Source organism: Trichomycterus rosablanca, chromosome 9 (assembly GCF_030014385.1).
Source record: "Trichomycterus rosablanca isolate fTriRos1 chromosome 9, fTriRos1.hap1, whole genome shotgun sequence".
In the NCBI taxonomy this organism is placed as follows: domain Eukaryota; kingdom Metazoa; phylum Chordata; class Actinopteri; order Siluriformes; family Trichomycteridae; genus Trichomycterus; species Trichomycterus rosablanca.
The window spans coordinates 31,770,292-31,791,646 of NC_085996.1; the positions used below are offsets into that span (position 1 = coordinate 31,770,292).

A 21,355-nucleotide genomic window follows, 5' to 3' on the forward strand; every position below is an offset into this window, starting at 1 on the left:
CACTGTCCATTGTATCAGCTCCACTTACCATATAGGAGCACTTTGTAGTTTTACAATTACTGACTGCAGTCTGTTTCTCTGCATGCTTTGTTAGCCCCCTTTAATGCTGTTCTTCAATGGTCAGGACTCTCCCAGGACCACAACAGAGCAGGTATTATTTGGGTGGTGGATCATTCTCAGCACTGCAGTGACACTGACATGGTGGTGGTGTGTTAGTGTGTGTTGTGCTGGTACGAATGGATAAGACACAGCAGCGCTGCTGAAATGTTTTAAACACCTCACTTTCACTGCTGGACTGAGAATAGTCCACCAACCAAAAATATATCCAGCCATCAGCGCCCCGTGGGGAGCGTCCTGTGACCACTGATAAAGGTGTAGAAGATGACCAACTCAAACAGCAGCAATAGATGAGCGATCATCTCTGACTTCACATCTACAAGGTGAACCAACTATATAGGAGTGTCTAATTGAGTGGACAGTGAGTGGACACAGTATTTAAAAACTCCAGCAGTGCTGCTGTGTCTGATCCACTCATACCAGCACAACACACACTAACACACCAGCACCATGTCAGTGTCACTGCAGGGTTGAGAAGATTCCAACACCTAAATAATACCTCCTCTGTGGTGGTCCTGTGGGGGTCCTGACCACTGATCAACAGCATGAAAGCAGGTTAAAAAGGTATGTAGAGAAACAGATGGACTACAGTCAGTAATTGTAGAACTTCAAAATGCTTCTATATGGTAAGTGGAGCTGAGCTAAAACTCACTTTTTTACAGAATTTAGTTCTGTATAAGTGGTTTTGAAAAGAATGACTGTGTCAGTTTTCTGCCTAAACTTTATTCATATGACAGAAGTCTACTGATTTTAATTACAGGTTTTAATGTCTATTTCACAGGAAGCCTGAAGCTCTTTGTTCTTTCACTTTTTTCCTTTTTACACAAAATACTCAGTTTCAAATAATCAGCACAGTTCTCAGACCTTGTCTGCATTCCCATTGCCGTAATAGGGTAGAAAGAGTGAAGCCAAATCTAAGTTGGCATACACATTTCCCCAGTATATTAAAATTATGAAACATTTTTAGTTTGGTAGTGGGATAGTGATTCAGGGCTGCAGTCAGGTAGATGATGTTCACTTAGGGCCACTGTGAGGTGCTGCTTACTAATGCTAAAAAAGATTTGGTAAATGAAAGTATAAACTCCTACAGACAGTACACACCGACTACAACACTTTAATGTTAGCTTGGTCTTGCACTTCAGCATTTCTTCATTCCGCTGGTGTTCTGTAAAGCTCTATCAAAGAGACCAAACTATCACCACAACCAAAGCACAGGCTGGCCAAAGATCACTCAAGAAAACATATTTACTTCAGGCTGAGGTGCATGTAAAAGATGCCAACTAATGCCTAGTTCACACTACAAAATTTTTGCCCTGATTTTCGCTCGGCGACTGGTCGGCGCTAGATTTGCCGGCTCGGGAGCAACTCGGTGTTCGCTCTGCGATCAAAACTCGGCTCTCAGTCGCTATGTGTGAACTGCTCAACAACTCGATCCGACCGGCTTGCCGAGCGCTCGGCGACCAGATCGAGATTTCTAGCATATCAGATATCTGATCTGAGTTGCACAACTTGGAATGAGTGCTATGTCGAACAGCCAATGAGAACACAAGATGCGGTGTGAGGGGAAACGTAGGAGAGGAGTGTAAACAGGTGGGACAGGGGGATAATATAGTTTATATCAGAATACACCGGCACACACACGTTTTACAGTATTTCTGACTTGATCGTTCTCTACAAAATATAACACCAACACTGCATTGCAAAATATTAATTAACCTCCAACTTACTATAGAACAATCCATGCTGTTCGTGTTGCCAAATCCACTTAGATTCATTTATTTTTCCTCCTTGATTTTACGCTGCACATCAGCACACAAACTTTGATCACTCGCTACTTGTTGACGTGCATGTTTGGACGTGGTATCATTAAACCCCTCGTCACTTCTCGCGTTTGTTTTTGTAAAAAAAAAAACCCAAAAAAACGTAGTTTGGGAGATCAGAGAAGCACGCCTGCGATTCCAGTTGATGATAGATGGTGTAGTGTGAAACCCCCTATCACCGATCAGTCGTGTAGTGTGAAATACACACCGACTGAAAGACTCCCGAGTGCAAGAGATCCAGTCGTGTAGTGTGAACTGTACAGCGACCCGGCAAATCAGAAAGTCGTGTAGTGTGAACTTGGCATATGACTGAGTTGTGTGAGATGGGTTAAACGAGGCAAAAAAACCTCTTAAAACTGAAAGAAAACACAAGGTCACAGTTATTTTAGAAGTGAAAATGTTGTGAAAATGAAGTGAAAATGTGCCAGAGCTTTTGGGAAAAAAAAAAATCTTTAAAAACAAAACCGCTGACAAGAAAAAAAAAACAAATCCTGAGAAACAAGAGCTGATGATGTCATGGTGTCTGGTTCATGCTTACTCTAAACCTTCTCTTAGGATTCTATGCTCCAGCATAAACAAACATGTATGATATCCCATTGCTTAGCTAATATAAAGAATTACTATGTTAAATCTGCTTTCAAGATGATCAGTAGTAAAATGCATGCTACTATGAAAGGTCAACCACAACTCTGATTTTAAACATGGCACTGGTGTTTCTGTTTATAGTGTTCCACTGGTAAACAGTCAGAGGAATTTTATGATAATTTCTTTCTCTGTAAAGCGGCCTTGAAAGGCGCTAAATAAATTGAAATTATTATTATTATTTGGATTTGATGGATAGATAAATAGATGAATGTATGGATTGGCAGATAAACAGGCAGACAGACAGACAGACAGATGGATCAATAGATAAACAGATAGACAGAAAGATAGATGGATAGATAGATAGACTGACAGGCAGATGGATGGATGGATGGATGGATGGACAGGCAGATAGATATACAGATGGATAGATAAATATACAGATAGACAGATAGAGACACACAGACAGACAGTTGAACCAGTAGATAAACAAACAGATAGATAGATAGATAGATGAATAGATAGTTAGATAGATAGATAGACGGACAGACAGAAACATGGACAGACGGTTGGATAGACAGATATATATACAGATGGATAGATAAATATACAGACAGACAGACAGATAAATAGACGAACAGACGGAAACACGGACAGATGGAAACACGGACGGATAGACAGATAGATATACAAATGGATAGATAAATATACAGATAGACTGACAGACAGATAGATAGACAGACAGACCTACAGACAGACATATGGACAGACAGACAGACATATGGACAGACAGACGGACACACGGACAGACGGACGGACGGACGGATAGACAGACGGATAAATCAATGGATGAAAAGACGGACGAAAGGACTGACACAAATGGCTGAACAGATCCTTTGGTTAAAGAAAAATACATCTGTAAGGAATAGAAATATTTATATATGATGTATTGACCATTAAACCCCACTATTTTACCACACTTTTATTGCACTGTATAGAATTCCGTAGCATCTTGGGACAGAAGTCATGGAACTCTAGGTTGCCAATGCACCCACTTAAAGACCATTAACTACACTTCCTAACCTCATCCGCTGACTTTTGCAGGGATAGGTGGCCTAATCATCTGGCAGCCTCAACTGTTGGCCTAGTTTATTATTGTATTGTTTTTTAGACTCTTAATATATTAATAAGTTAGCAGTTGATAATATCACACCTCTAAGCTGTATTTGAACTAAAAATAATGAACACAGTAAAGACATAATGGTTCAGACCCTTTTAGAAAAGGTAATTAATCTGTCTGGATGACAGCAAAAACTTTTAAAGCTTATTTTGCTTATGATCTTAATAGCTCTTAAAGATATTTCTGAATTTCCTTAGACACTTAAACTGTTGACAGGTGCAGAAAAACGACAGACTTAAAGAAACTGTATCATGAGGCCTGACAAACACTGTCAGAATAGTCAGATAAACCATTTCCCAGCAGCCTATGTGTACGTACTAGACATTAAATAGAAAGAGTTTGTTCTGTTAAGAAGGAAAAATGTGCTCCACTTGTTCTGTGCAGGTTAACAGAAATAATAGCCTGGATACTGCATTAATGAGCTGCTTGCAGAACTGTTTACACCCCGTAATAACAAAAGATTCAATTACTGTATCTTTCAACATTACTCTTAAATCTATTACAGCCGACTAAGTACAGAGAGAAAATTTAAAACATTAAAATGTACATCTCACTAAACAAACGTGTCATATTGTTTTAACATAACGTGCGACATGCTGTTTGTTGACAAAGTTGGCCATTAGTGTGCTAATAAAATAAAGTCTTTGTGGAATAAACCTAATTTACAGTTCCAAGACAAGTTTCAAGTTCAGGAACCTTTCAGAATCACCCACATTAAACAAGCACTCATTTTACCAAACACAAACAATGGTCTGGGCAGCACTGTGGCTTGGTGGGTATCACTGTTTCCCCAAAGCAAGAAGGTTGGGTTTGATTCTCATGTGAAGCATTCTAGGTTCTTTTCTGTGAGTTTGCATGTTTACCCTGTGTCCATGTGGGTTTCCTCCCACAGTTTAAAGACATGCAGTGTAAATGTTTGTGATTGCCCTGTGATGGACTGGCAAGAACAGAGCAGTGGTAAAGCAGACAATAAATGAATGAATGAAACAACTGTCTTCATGTACAAACACTAATTTCTCATTTACAGTACAGGCTTAAAGAAGTATGTGAACCAAATCCATGTCTATTCTTCTTAAGAGAGATCTCTTCATGTGAACCATGCTCTGACTAAAAACGATTGAAAATTATTTTTATATACCTGGCTGATCAACATAAAATAAATTTTTCTACTAATGATAGAGAGTGAGAACTCCATTTGCTTACCCTAAGTGAGCAAAGTGTACATCTTGCAAAGATCACACCTGGAACACAACATATAGTGATGGAGGTGAAAAAGAACCAGAGGGTTGTAACAATTAAGAACTTGCTCAAATACTCAAATCTTAGGTTGGCAACAGACTGCCTGCATGTTCTACAATTCTTCTAGGGTGACGCTTTGCAGTCAGATAGGACAAATGATTTTGCCAGGAATTCACAATGCTACTCACTAAAACTTAACTGTAAAGCATGGTGGAGAATGCATTATAGTTTGAGGCTGCTTTTCTAATTTATTAGCTTTAATAACAGCTCATACAGCCTAATCACAAGGGAACAATGTATTCAAAATCGTCTTTAGACAGCATTGCTTTAAAATTCTTAACTCAATTACAGAATTGTAACATAAGTAAAACTGACCTAGTCCGGGGGTACCTCCCGGAAATGAGTTTTTGCAACTTGGGATGTCTGGTGTTGGTATGTTATTCTGACTTTTATACAGATTGTACCACAGAAATTTATGTAGATATAAAATATAATTTCACAAACCGGCAGGGACGGGAGGATTTAAATTAAAATTATACGATGAGCATAATTAAAAACAGTGCATAACAATGCTACTCACCAATGATGGAAAATCAGAGGGAGCTAGCTTGTGGGCTTAATTATTTGGTATCACGTGACTGAGGTACGTGTCAAACGTGTCAAGAGTAACAGGCAGATGTTATTAAAAGAGAATCCGTTTTTTCTAAATAAAACATCTGTCAGAGTGTGACCACTGTTAATAACTGTAATAAATTACCCACAGACTGGTACCGATCCGTGACCCGGTGGTTGGGCACCACTGCCTTACACTATAAATAAATGTTCTGCACAACACTCTCTCCAGTGGATCAGGACTAAGTGTAAAATTTACACTGGAGGGATGACATTGACACGTCTTAATTATGTTAAGACATGTTTCATTCTGCCATGCTAATAGCTTCATCACTGTCTAATACACAATTCTTCTGAGTCTAACTCGGGTGGAATCTGTATAATATTAATGAGCAAGCGTCTGATTTCACACTTGCTCCTGTACAATCACGAGCATTTCTATGAAATAACGGGTAGTAATTATAGGAAATGACTGCAGTGGAAATCTCGAGGGAGATATGGGTTAATGTTCCTCGTTACTTCAGTTTGTGTGGCACATGACAGTTTGTACAGAATCCAGAGATGAAACGCAGAAAACAACACAGCAAATCATCCAGCAAGTGCATTCAGAATAAGCCTGTCAAATCATATTTCAGATTAAAGAAGCACTCCATGGTTTTAAAACTTAATCTTTATTCACCACATCTGTACTGATATGATTATTTGCCTCTGACAAGAACATTTCCACTACTGGAAAAACAAAACACAAACAAACTAGAAATGCCTTTCAAATAGACGTCATTGCTGATTGATAGCAGTTGTTGATTCAATCAAGCAAATTCAAAAGTAAACACTTACAAAGAAGGTTTCCAGTGTTATCAACACTAGAGAATATCGTACCCAAGCAGTTTTAATGTAGTTTTACTTTACTTTTCATACTAGAGAAAAGGTTTTTTCTAGTTACTCAAAGTTGAATTCCAAAGTTTGCACAGCCTACACAACCCCAGCAGCAAACTTTAAAAAATCAGCAATTATTAAAGCGCAGATGCAGAGCAAGATCTGGCAAACAAATACAACTGTTAAATCAAACTGCCTGTATGCTCACCAGCAAGGTTAACCTAATCCCCTAAATGCCAGCATAGAAACAGCAGACATGTTGAGCTGACACAGGAGTGATGCTGCACCGTTATATTAAGCAGCACTGCCTGCATACACTTGATTTGCCTGAAACAGTCACCACAAATATAATATACTGAATGTGACCTTATCATAAAATTCAACGCCTAAAGCACACGAAACAACATCTGGATTATAGGAAAGATCATTTAAAACAAGTGCTGTGACCTTATGAAGTAAAAATCAATCTTTTTTGAACACTGTTATCAAAAGTACATTTGGGGGAAAAGGAATATAATTTATTAAAAAACCAAATACACTGCCAACTGTAAAGCATGGACATCAATCTCTCGCTCAGTGGCACAGAACAGTGCAAAGGTAGAAGAACAGATTTTCATAAATATTAGCAATTTTGGAAGTATATCTGGAAGCAAATTTGACAATCTGTCAAGATACTGAGGCTAAGAACACTGGCTTTTACTACAACAATCCAAAATAATTAGATCCAGTTTAGGGCTGGGCGATATGATTATGAGAAGTGGCGATATACGATACAATATAATCTAAACTTAACAAAGTACAATGGCAGACCACTGCCCATATTCGGGGTGTTTATTATTGTTTATTGTTTTGTATTATTACAACAAACCAGCAGAAACTCACAATTACATTTCTGCTGTCCATTTTACTTTAAATAAATGAGCATAAAAAAAATCCAGAAAAAGTTCAACGCAAGCAGAAGCACCGTGACCCAGACCAACCACACAGCAGCATAAAATTATAACCGCTGCTTACCTAAGCTTCTCTTCTTCAAATTAAGACCACATCTATATTCGTGTGTTGCTCCATAAGGGATATAATCCACTTTTTTGTGAATGTTTTCCTTTATGTTCCCAGAACCATTTCTAGACAACTGAATTATGCGCCGTCTTTTTTGGTATTAAATCTTCACCACTTAGTTCATTTTTCTCCAATAGTTATTAATGAGGTAGACCTAAATGATCTTAATAAACGTGGGGAAAATTTGTATCGCTGCACACACTCATAATGGTGAGCCCACGTGGTGTATGTGTGCGCATGTGGCAGAGATGTTCACAAGTCACAAAATACGAGTCCGAATCGAGTCACGAGTCTTTAGGCTAGAGTCCGAGTCGAGTCACGAGTCAATATAATCTACACAAAACATATATTGGAAATGTAGCGTAGAAATAAACAAATAATATGTAAGTTCAGATAAAAAAAACAACAGATAGCGACTGTTTTACTCAGTGCTTTTACTTTCCTAGGTACCAGTTAAAAGTTTAAACTGTTTTCATTGCAAATTAAGGCACAGCGGCCAAAATCCCAAACACAGAAAAAATCCATAATACTGCTTACCTTAGCTTATGTTGTTCCAGATGCTATTAAATTTATAACCGTGTGTCCCATTAGAAATATAAGCTACATTTACCCATTGCGTGCGTTGCGGGTTAAGACGGCTGGAGCGTTATTAGACAGCAGAAACATAATCAGAATGATGTCGGATTATATATATATATAATTGTCACACGTAACTAATGTGATGACTTTTGTTGTCCACAAGTCATTTTTTGCGAGTCACGAGTCGAGTCGGAGGTCATTTGAAACGAGACCGAGTCGAGTCTGAAGTCGTTGTGTGTGCGACTTACGTCGCAGACTCGAGTCCCCATCTCTGGCATGTGGGTGCGTGCATGCGCCCACCCGCTCATGTGCAAAAGAGAGCATTGTAACCTGTGTATCCTAGGCATATTGATACAACGATATGGTCATTTTCAACATTGTGTAAAAAGTATATAGATGTTTTCGATATACTGCCCAGCTCTAATCCAGTTACAGTATTAATTTTAGTATAATATGTTAACGTTTTGTAGTTAAAACTATAATAAACCTGTAACCTAAGGTTAAAGTCTGCAAGGTGAGACTCCCTTGCCAACAATGCAGCTCCAGCAAGATATGACAGAAACCTGCAGTGTCTGCACTAAAAACGTCCAAAATTCGCTGTTTACCTTATCACAGACTGGACTGAATAACAAAGAGCTGAAACTGAGTTATAACTTTTATTTTAAATTATTTTTGTGTATGTATGGTTTGTGTAAATCATATGGTTTGTGTAAATCCTCCAAAGAAGATGGGTCCCTGCTGAATCTGGTTTCTGTCAAGGTTTCTTACTGAAATTTTAAGGGAGTTTTTCCTTGCTACTTGGCTTGCTCAACAGGGGTTTTTGGTCTGTTGGTCCTGGATGCTGTAAAGTTGCTTTGAGACAATGTCTACTGTAAATTTGACTTGACTAATTACCACTAATAGCTACAAGCAAATAAAAGAAAATGTATCACACATATGCTGCAGGTATGGTGCACTTGTGTGGCACAGCTGTCCCTTATGGTAGCCTACAACTGCTGAGATCTGAGTTCAAATCTCAGCATTGGTGATCTACCGCAATAAACTGCCACATCTGCCATCGACTGGGTGTCTACACAGACATGATCAGCTATGTCTCAGGGCTTGGGCCCTGCATTAAATTGGTGGCCTGTTTATGCAAGAAGTGTTTCTTCTATGGAACTGGATCTGCTATGATCCTGACCAGGTTAAAGCAAGTGATTAAGTGAACATACACTACAGATGTGCTCTGTAGAGGTTTAGTTCCAAACCACTGGAGTATTTCTTTAAATACTTAAAGGCTTAGCATTCAGAACCCCACAGACATCAGGAAGAAGGTCCAAAACCCATCAGGACCACCATAATTCAATACAATTTTTAATCATTTCCACAAACAGTAGCTTTGATCTTGTGTCTCGGTACACAGAGCACCGTGCGGTGCTAAACAATCACATCTTTAACCTTTAGATCACCTTTATTTAATCCACTCCTGACAGTGGTTGTAAATCCAGTCCTTCTAGATTCATCCGATAATCCCTGTGTATAAACTCATTTGTAATATGGCCTGCCAGTCCATCTGCACACACACACACTCTGTACACACCGTGCACATACTTCCATCTTGCACTCCATCAACACAGAGGGCACCTTCAGCCCCCATCGGGAGGACTGCACGCAAACTCTCCGCTCCGCCTTAATTGGATTTGTGCATCACACACAAACAGTGACATTACAACTCGACAGCACAGTAGGTCATACACCAATTACTACAACTCCATCTGTGAACCGCCACAGCCGAGAGGAACCGGGGCTGAGACTTCATTACCTGCCGCTCGCTTCCCTTTTCATTAGGGGCTGAATGAAATGCCGTTTGGAACGGACCCATGAACTGTTGTGCTGCTGCGGTGGGAAGAGAAAACAACACCTGATGAACAATGAGTGGAGGTGGATTATTAACATCTTGAAGCTTCACTGCTTCCCATGGCTTTTAAAAGATGCAGGTCAGCTTATCTTGCAGCATCACATCTTCTGACGAGTCCCTTTCCATCCGCGCTCGTTTCCGAAAGGCCACGCTTGGGCTGTCTTGCTATCTATCACAGTCAGGAGCTTATTATGAATCCTTATATATTTCTAGTATATCTTTTGTATGATTTCCCCCCAGCTCTTTTCTCTTGCTCTCTATATTCTTCTTTTTTTATACATTATAATCTCTATACTTGGCGGCAGGGCCATGGCAGAGCTAGATAGCCAAAGAAGGGGGAAAAAAAATGCCTGACGGTGAAACTAAAAATCTCCGGATACATCAGCCAGTCATTTATCTGACTGATGACAGACTGGCTCCCTGCTACATCCATTACTGCCCCCATCTAATACCCAGCTTGGGCACTGCTCAGATCTGTCCCTGTCACACTAACAAAATGAGCAAAATAAAGACGGCTTAAAGCTACTTCCTCCAGTCATGTCTCATATCCAGCTAGTCAGGGGTTTCTGGGTACATATAACTAGTCGAAGTCTGCTACCTCACAGGTAGGGACATACAAAAAGACAGGAGCAAGAAAAAAATTGTATATACACTGATCAGCCATAAAATTAAAACCACCTCCTCGTTTCTACACTCACTGTCCTTTTTATCAGCTCCACTTACCATATAGAAACTGTAGTCCATCTGTTTCTCTCCATGCTTTGTTAGCCCCCTTTTATGCTGTTCTTCAATGGTCAGAACTCTCCCAGGACCACTACAGAGCAGGTATTATTTGGGTGGTGGATCATTCTCAGCACTGCAGTGACACTGACATGGTGGTGGTGTGTTAGTGTGTGTTGTGCTGGTGTGAGTGGATCAGACACAGCAGCACTGCTGGAATTTTTTAAAACCATGTCGACTCACTGTCCACTCTATTGACACTCCTACCTAGTTGGTCCACCTTGTAGATGTAAAGTCAGAGACGATCGCTCATCTATTGCTGCTGTTTGAGTTGGTCATCTTCTAGACCTTCATCAGTGGTCACAGGACAGTGCCCATGGGGTGCTGTTGGTTGGTGGACTATTCTCAGTCCAGCAGTGACAGGTGTTTAAAAACTCCAGCAAGAAGGTCCTGGGTTAGTTTCCCAGGTGGAGCGATCTGGGTCCTTTCCAAATGTGTTTCCTTCAAGAGCTCCAGTTTCCTCCAACAGTCCAAAGACATGCAGCCAGGTTAACTGGAGGTACTAAATGTCCACTCAGGTATGTGTGTGTATGTGTGTTTGCCCTGTGATAGACTGGAGACCTGTCTGGGGTGTTTTGTGCCTTTTGGCCAGTAAATCGGACCCACTCTGACTCTGAACAAGATAAAGCAGTGGTTTTTATATTTTTGTATTTATACGAGGGTTCTTCAAAAAGTTTCCACGTTTTTTAAACTCTATTTATTAAGAATTTCAAAAACAAATGACATCACTTTTCTACATTCTCACCTTGTGATGTATTTTTCCCAGAGTCCTATACATTTTTTAATGGCATTAGCAAAAAGTGTTTTTGTTTGAGCACATCGCCTTGATGCACCGCTGCTTTCACATCGTCATCACATGAAAACCTTCTTCCCCTTAAAGCTTCTTTGAGTGTCCAAAAAGTGGAAATCAGATGGCACTTAATCCGGACTATAAGCTCTCTCACAGTCTCTCAGACACGACCAATTACAACTCCTCCCACCCTCACCGTTTCCAACCAAAATATAAAAGTGTGAAAACAAGGGCACCCAGGTGGCGCAGCGGGATATTCCGCTAGCACACCAGCACCGAGATTCTGAACTCCTCGGTTTGAAACTCTGTGTTCCCACTGGTCGGCTGGGCGCCATCTAGCGAGCATAATTGGCAGTGCCTGCAGCAGATACTAATTGGCCACCGTATCTGCAGGGTGGGGGCCGGACTATGTGTGGGTGGGTGGGTGGGTCTTCATATGCTGTGTAAGGACCCGGATTGGCGGAAGAGACACCTGTGCAGAATGCATGGAAGAGGCGTGTACAGCAACGTGCTCTCCTCGGATGCAATCTGGTATCTCTCAGCACTGTAAGACAAAAATTGAGTGCGCTAAATCAGGAGGAAAATGCAAAAAAACAAACAAAAAAAACCCGGAAACTTTTTGAATATCCCTTGTATTTATATTACATACATAGAAAGCTCATCGGTTTATAGTGTTAAGTGGGAAGATCAGATACATTCTGTTTTGATTTATATAGAACAACAACAGTTTAGATCTGTAGTTGGAAAGTGGTCTTCATCCACCTGCAAACAATACAGATGCACCAGCTCACATTTACACATTTACAGATATCAGCATACCACTATAAGCATTCCACCAGGCCTAAATATTTCATATTTGAGAGGATGAAGGAGGTGAAGTTTTTCCTTTCCTGAGGCTCAGTGGAATAAGTAAGAAGCAGTCAGAATGAGTTCCGCACACAGTCATGCATATACAGTCAGGTTGGAGAGGTGTGAAGGAAGAATCCTAATTAGCGAGGGCTTTCGCTGACGGTCCAGCTCTTCATCATCCCAATTTTTTCCTGCTGGTGGGAACAGGGAGTTGAGATGCAGATGATGGGTGTTTAAGCAGTAGGAGAAAGAGAAGGAGCACAGCGGGTGTAAAAGTTCTGAAGATCCTTTAATCCTACTGAGTGCTGGATTAGCACAGTGAGGTACACTAGAACTCGCTGCTTTATGACTATAATAGTGCCTAATAAGGGGGACAGCAATTACCCACCATACCCCCACATGTTAAAACTACTGGACTGTTCAGCACTCAGTTGCCTGTGATGTCCTTTATATGATGCTGACATGAAGTATTTATTTACTGAAGTCAGGTGTAAAGCCATTTAAGGTTTACAATTTAAATCGCCATTACAATACTAAACACACAAAAAAATGATGCAGAGGGCGGCACGGTGGGTAGCACTGTCGCCTCACAGCTAGAGGGTCCTGGGTTTGATCCCCAGGCAGGGCAGTCTAGCTCCTTTCTGTGCAGTTTGCATGTTCTCCCCATGTCTGCGTGGGTTTCCTCTGGGAGCTCTGGTTTCCTCCCACAGTCCAAAAACATGCAGGCAGGTTAATTGGAGACACTGAATTGCCTTATAGGTGAATGTGTGTGTGTGTGTGTCTGCCCTGCGATGGACTGGTGCCCCGTCCAGGGTGTTACTGTGTGCCTTGAGCCCATTGAAAAGCTGGGATAGGCTCCAGCACTTTGTCTAAAGTTAATGTAAAAACCTGCACATTTTGTTCACATTTGTTTTCAAGAAAGTTTATTAAATAGTGAAATAATGTTGATGTTTTTACTCTGCCTGCTTCTCATTTTTATTGCCTGATTGTAACATCTATTTATAACAGTAACAGCTTATCAAAACTGTACAATTTACTGAATTAGGTACAATAATTTACTAAAGACGTGTAAAAATTAATGAGCAGAATTAAGTTCACCCTACTGGTCTGGCCCTCCACAGTCCCTTTGAAAAAATTTAATTGCCCACCTCTGCAATACAAACACAGTTCCAAAAACAAAAAATTGGGTAAAATGGAATAAAAGCTTTATTGAAGCTTTATTTAAAATAAAATAAAGATTTCCAATTCACTTATCAACTGTATTGTATTTTGTAAATATAAACACATTTTGAATTTGATGCCTGCAACACATCTAGAAATGTTGAGTGAAAAAATAATAAAATATTGATGTTACAGTGTTTGGAAACGTTCCACAATAAGCAGGTGAACTGGTAACAAATGAGGGAACCAAGATTCGGTGTAAAAGGAAGATTCATCAAAAGATCAGTCTGTTCGAGCAATGATGGGTTATGGCTCAGTACTGTGTTTTTAACTTCATCATATAATTGTCAATCAGTTAAAAAAGAAGATTTCTCAATGCAAGATTGCAAATAATTTAGGTGTTTAACCATCTACTTTACATAATATTGTACAAAGGGGGGGGCGGCACGGTGGCTTGGTGGGTAGCACTGTTGCCTCACAGCAAGAAGGTCCTGGGTTCGATCCCCAGGTGGGATGGTCCGGGTCCTTTCTGTGCGGAATTTGCATGTTCTCCCCGTGTCTGCATCGGTTTCCTCCTGGAGCTCCGGTTTCATCCCACAGTCCAAAAACATGCAGTCAGGTTAAATGGAGACACTGAATTGCCCTATAAGTGAATGGGTGTGTGTATGTGTGTGTGTGTATGTGTGTGTGTGTATGTGTGTGTGTATGTGTGTGTGTATGTGTGTCTGCCCTGCGATGGACTGGCGTCCTGTCCAGGGTGTTACTGTGCGACACTGAAAAGCTGGGATAGGCTCCAGCACCCCCCATGACCCTAATTGGATAAGGGGATAAGAAAATGAATGAATGTAAAAAGGGGGAATTTGTATAGGATAAAAACAGAAACCACAGAACAGATCGCAGATTTTTCTTTATATTGCATTTTCCAAAATGTCCTACATTTCTGAAAATTAGATTTTTATGGCAAAATCATATGACAAAAGCAAGTGGACACCTGACTATGAGTTTGTTGGACAGTGTTTTCCAAAATCACGGGCATTAATATTAAATATAAAAGCAAAGCTTAAACGATAAGACTCGAGACAAAACTGCTGATAAGTGTCATCTGTTCATTAAAACGCATTATTGAAGTATTGAAGGATCCACTAAGCCCTCAGCAAGCATTTGTGTGTGTGTCCAACAGAAGCACTGACAGATTTGACAGCTTCTTCAGGTTAGAGGACAATGCGGTTAGGATTAGTGTCAAAACATTTCTTTGAAGAGAAACTGAACTTATGGCAGGCCAGATTTTGTCTGGCTGAAAGGACCAGTGAAAACAGGGGCTCTCGCTGCCCTCAACACTGCAAATGAACCCAAGCTGAGGCTTTCAAACCTTGTGTTCTTGGGCTTTGCACTAATTAGTCACACTGTGCTTGAGTCTAATGGACTTTATCTTCACTGTATTTGTGAGACACGCTCTGACAAAAGGAGAAAGGACACCCAGAGAGACAATTATATCACATACTTGCTAGGATGGTCTTTCACTATGTCTTTTTATGAGTTCTCTCCAGTATTGAGAGGTGTTTCTCTCTATTTTTTTCAGATGTTGCAGCCAGTTTGAAATAGACAAAATATTTCTGATAAAGTCGGTACATTTAAAATAAGACAAAACATCAGAATGTGTTTCATGTGAAACTTGGAAAACCAATGAACAAAAAAAAACTTAAACAACACCAACCCAACACAGCTTAATAACAGTTTGAGAAACAGCAGGGCAGTAAGACAAGGGTTTAGCAGCAAATATAAGCCAGGATATTAAAACTCTTGAGTTCTATTGAGTTGATTTAGCCCCAAAACAGGAAGACAATCAGCACAACACAGTTATTGGTCAGTGGTGAACACACTGCTCTGCTAAAACTACTGTCTTCTTGTGTCACCACTGTCCTGCAGAAACACTAGTAGTATGTTCTAAAAGTATAACCTGAAACGTCACATGAGGATCCCAGACTGCTATTTATTTTTGTAGCTGCTGTTGATGTTACTATTGAGTTGAAAATAAAATAAAATCGCAGCATAATAATCCATGTCAAACACACATCATTCAAATATAGCTGATATACAAGTGATTCTATCTTTTGCTGTTAAAATAAATAGCTTTAAGATTTAATATTTAAGTTTAGTTAAATAAAGCCTACATACATATGTAAGTTGTAACAGTTAACATTGCTGTAAAAAGTATTACAATAACTTGTATTTTATAAGCAAATCTCTCCATATAACCTTGTGGTGTAGAAGCTGTATAGAGTTAAATAACATTCAGATACTGGTTCTTCATGAGTAACAACTGTGGATAGGGAAAATTTTCACTAACCAACAGCAGTACCACACAAACAACAATGTGCCAGTGGCAGAAATTGCAGGCACATGTTAAAATTAATTCTGCCATAGTCATAATATTAACTACCTTTTGTGTTTTGTAATAAATAACATTTTGCACTTTCCTGTAAATCCGATTACAGCACAAGGGGGCCTGTATGGGGTAGGGATAATGTAGGGGCATGCTTGGGCAGAGATGGAGTTTGTGAGCATAAGATAGATATTGTGTTGGGGCCCACTGTATTGGGTCGGTGATGATGGGGTTAAAAAGGATGTGTTAGAAAACAATGCAACAAGTGGGGGCACACAGGTGCATAGTTGGTACGGATGTGGTAGGGTTGGTGTTGGAGTCATGCAAGCATAGGAACTGGAGTAAGTGCTCAGCATTAGCCTTTATTAATTTCAGTGAGTTATGCTCACTGGTGCAACAATAAGAATCAGAAGTATGCCTTTCTAATTTTTGACTGATTGACTATTGGAGATCCTCTGGTGGGGTTAAATACCTGGGACTACCCATTAGCTTTTAGAACTGAAAAACACTCTCAGTTTAGAGGTGAAGAACCTAAAAGTCCAGATGCCTTTGACTCAAATACTTAAGGTTAAAACTGAGAATTTACACAGACTGACTGACTGTTAGCTACACAAAGAATTACTGTAATGAGCAAAACACACTGAAACAAATGCCCATGAGGAAACATACTTCTTGGTGCCACCTTACTTGACCAGCCAAAGCATGTCGTCTGGGTTGAGGTTTGTGGGAAAGGGGATAGGGAAAGTGTTGAGGCATGCTGGGATGAAGTACAAGCAATGCGCCTAATGTGGTGTCCGGACAAGAATGGCGATTTTGCCAGGATGGCATTTGGACATGCTAGGAGTTCAGGGTGGTATTCGAGTTTGATGTTATGATATGCAGGAAAGGGTTGCAGTAGTGTTTTGGTGACTAGGGACAGGGTGGGTATGGTATTAGGCTATGGAGGAATAGGGTGGGAATGGTTTTATCTATATATTCCACATCATGTATACATGCTGAATACAGAATACAGTACCCGGACATTGCAACATTCACATGTTCTGGAACTATCTTGCATATGAAACTAGATACTTGTTTGATGTGCAGTACATCGACTGCACTCTGAGCTGAACTTCAAGCTGAGAAGCGTGAATAATTTGAGTGTTATGGTGAGTGGGAAAAGTTATTAGATCAATTTACCAGCACATCACATACAGGTTCAGCCGTTAAATAGAGAGCATTTGGTCAGCGATCTCTTCTGGCTTTGCAGAAGTCCTTACCCTGCACAAGCTCCCTTCTCAGACATACTTAACATAGTAATTTTCAGCATGTTAAATGTATCTGCTTTTCTGTAAACACGGTACGTTGGCGTCTTTCTAATTCGAAAAGTTGAGAGCGTGCGTTACTTTTACACGGCTGCTAGGTAAAGGGAAGTATTCCATCATACCACGCAGCATGGAAGCATTAAAGAAAAAATATCGAATTAGAGGTTTTCATTTGAAGGGACTTATGTGCTGAGAGGCACTCGCGAGCTCCATTCAGTCCTTTAATGAGGCGCAGCAGCCTACTTTAATAAGAGCTGTAATGTTTTTTTGATTGCCCCGTTTAATCTCGCCCTTGTGGGCCTGCTACCACTGGAGCAGGCTGGACTTTTTCATACATGGTGACTTCACTTCAATAACTTTGCAGCACCAGCTAAAGGTGCCATAAGTATGAAAAATATTTCTTTTGTGGCTACCCATTTCATCCCTAGCCTTCAAAAATAAAATGTCTTTTTAAGTAGACGTTGTGTGGTTATCAGATGAAACATCTTTAGTTGATGGGTAAGTTGATTATGGACTGAACTTTACAAGATGTTTTTTTGGCATGTGCCCACACACTAATGGAGAAGTGAGCAGAATGTGAGCAGTTATTTTGTTTGTTTACAAACAGGGAAGAGTTGCTGCTCTCAGCCTGGCTAGTTTAGCATGTGGGCTAATACCTGCTATTCTAGTTGACGAGCCCGGACATTCTGTATTATTCGCCGTTTTCCAATCAATTACAAAATCAACCAGTACCCATTCATACTATAGTTTCTTTTGGGAAGCATACTGGTAGTCCAGTTGCAATCATAACAACCTGACCCTTAATTATTTGAGCTACTTGTGAGCATTTTAGTTAAATGATTACTTTTAGTGGTAGCTCAACATTTAAGGTACTGAACTAGTAATCGAATAGTTGCTTATTCAAGCCCCACCACTGCCAAGTCAGCTAGAATCACAATCATCACAATCAAGTTCTTAAACAAGCCAAACAATTAACTCAGGCCAAGCCTAACCAGGTTTTTTTTAACCTTGTCTAAAGATCAACCCCCCACCAATAATAACAGCATACCAGATGACATTAAATTAACCTAAATTAACAAGCAGATCTAGCTGGTCAAACCATTTGAAAGAATTTGAATAAGCCAAAATGTCACAGCAACTGTCCATATATCTAAAATGTCTCTGTAGGAACATACCACTGGTGGCCAGCATGGGTGTAGTTCATCCCTTGGAAATTCTGAGAGAAAAGGAGAATGGAATATGACTAATTTAAACAAAAATGGAAAATTACCTTTCTACATGATCCAGCCAACCTGCCAATGACCAACCAAACAGTCAACTCAGACCAGCTCAATCCCCCACCAACATTAGGGACCACAATGGAAATAAGTCTATGGACTTTTTGTGTTATCCCTGACTGTTTCAGTTTTTTATAGGAGGTATTGTATCTATTTATAAAATATGAAATGGTTCAATAAAATCAAATCAAACATGTGTTGCAATTTGCATTTAGAATGTTAGAACTTTTCACATGTTTTCAACTTTTCAAGAAGTTTTTTTGCCCATATTCCTTTTATATATAGCCTACAGTTTATAATACTAAATTGTAGCACTATTCTCGTTAGCACCTAAACCATCAAATTTATAACTGGAAAATACTGGAAGACCAGATACACCATCAAACTAAAATAAAACATAATATATGCTGGTCAACAAGCTCTGATCATGCACGCTGGATAGAGAAGAAATCAAAGAATTTGTTGACCTTGGCTTGCTCAACAGGGGTTTTTGGTGTGTCCATCCTGGATTCTGTAAAGCTGCTTTAAGACAATGTATATTGTAAAAAGTGCTATACTGATAAATTTGACTTGACTTGACAATAATATCAGCATACCAGATTACATTAAATTAACTTAAATTAAAAAAGCAGGTCTAGCTGGGCAACCATCACTCAACCTGTAATATGTAGTCACTTTTTGCTAGTATAAATATGATTGTTACACATATAGAAAACATGTATATAACACAACATACAGAGAAAAAGCCAAATTAAAAGTCTTCTCTTTACAGCTGTTGAATTACTGCTGTCTACTTCTAATGTGAGCACAAGCGTTGGTGGAATACAAAGAACCTAACATGCACAGCACCCATCCATATATCTAAAAGCTCTCTGTAGGAACATACCACTGACCAGTGAAAAGAAGCAGTCGGGGACTGTTGTCTCAACCAGCATGGGTGCAGTTCATTCGTTTGAGATTGCGAGAGAAACAGGGAATGGAATATGACTAATTTAAACAAAAATTACCTTTCTACATGGTCCAGGTTTCCAGCCACGCCAAGTCCCCCGATGGTGTAGAGTTTTCCATCATACACCAGACTGTTGTGTCTGCAGCGTGGCACTGTCATGCGTGACACCAGGTTCCAGTTGTCCAGCAGAGACATGTAGCACCACACGTCAGCCACGGTCACCCCCGACTCAGTCCCACCTGACGAGAGGCCACAGAAACAAAAGTCCACACAGAATGTCCACAATGCTCTACTAACAGCGTTATAAATTATATTTATTTTTTAATTAAAAAATAATGCTAACATTATTCTAATGGAAAAATCTCCTTATTTACTGATTCTCGTTCGAAAAAACTGACAAAGAATCTGAATCCGAAATGTAGCCACCACTGCAGTGCAGTACCTGATAAATAAATGTTGTCCCCTGCTGAGATGACACTAAAGAACTCGCGGTCATAAAAAGGCAGGCTGGCAAGAGGGTACCACTTGTTGTTCTGGGGGTTAAAGCAGGTGACGGCAGTCAGAGAGCGCTGGTTCATACCGATAGCCTGCCGCCCTCCGACCAACACAACCACCTCTGCTACTCCTGCAGATTTAGAGACAAGAAAACACGTTATGAGTTACACTCGGAAAACACTGCGGCACCTCAGCACCCCCTTTGGGTGGTGATGAGAAAGCTATTAAGGATAGCTCTGAGAAGTTTCGGAGCATTAGCAGATAATGGTGCGCTGATGGAATGCGCTGCTCCATTAGCTTCACTGATTAAGCAAGCTGGATAGAGATGAAATCCAAGAATATCAGCATAGCAGATGACATTAAATTACCTTGCGCAAACACACTGGGGACAGGAGCCACGTAATTGAGACCATCAAGCACTGTATGCCAGCAAACATACATTTTTGGACTGTATTACCAAAAAAACTCTATTTTCAGGTAACCCACATAAGCACGTTAGCATGGTTGTTACACTGAATTATCTAACCATCTGTTTTGCCCTAGGCGGACTCAGAGCCGTGGCCAGGTTGGCCTAAACATCCTCGCACAAAATGCATCATGCTAATATGTACTCTGTCTGCAATTTGTCATCCCACAGTGCTCAACTGTTTAAATGTAGGTTTTTATATCTATAAAGCACAGACTTTAGCTGGCCACAAACATACATATATTTTCACTTACTTTGTAATACAGTTACACTACAGAGATTACACTAGAGATTTGCACAGGAACTCATTTTTATCTTCCCCTTTAGCCACCAAGGATTCTTCTGCAAGGTTTCATCTCTCTGCGGGGCTATTTAAAAAAAAAAAAGTACCACGTCTTGTCTGCAATCCAAAATGTTGTCTTGCTGTACAGTTTTGCGAAGTCACATTCAGCTCATTTTGCAATGCTAAATCTGACTATAGTTAACTATATGCATGCTTTTCATTACACGTTTCTATAGATGTGAATTATGCCAACTGTTCATTCCTTTAACATAGCAGGTTTAAGCAAAAAAGGTATTTACAGACTTCTTCAAATACTTCTATTGGTGGGTAGCATTACGGTAAAGCTGGTAGAGTTGGTGCTGCAGAGCAATATGGGCCCAACAAGTATTTGATTCTTGCCTCTGGTTACTGTCTATGAAGAATACAGTATACACTGGTTTCCTAACATTTCCCAAACACCACATTTATGACACTAGTGGCCAGTTGGCAGGCAAACTGACATTGCCTGACATCCTAGTATTGACATAGTGACCAGGTTAAACAATGCTTCTGTGGGCCCGACTATTGTCAATGGATTCAGGTGGCAGGGCAGTGGTAGCTCTGTGGTTAATCTGGTCACTGGTCAGCCCTTAAGGCACTAAGACTTTGGATGTTTGG

General features: G+C 40.1%; 1 protein-coding gene across 1 annotated transcript in view; it reads right to left on the bottom strand.

The window, feature by feature from the left end:
* Positions 1–21,355, bottom strand: part of LOC134320700 (kelch-like protein 29) — a 352,789-nt gene that overhangs the window by 29,775 nt on the left and 301,659 nt on the right. Inside the window, exons 10-11 of the mRNA XM_063002246.1 lie at positions 19,897–20,079; positions 19,513–19,693 (exon numbers count right to left, since the gene is read on the bottom strand). Of these exons, the coding sequence (XP_062858316.1) occupies positions 19,513–19,693; positions 19,897–20,079 (364 nt within the window). The remainder of the gene's footprint in view (positions 1–19,512; positions 19,694–19,896; positions 20,080–21,355) is intronic.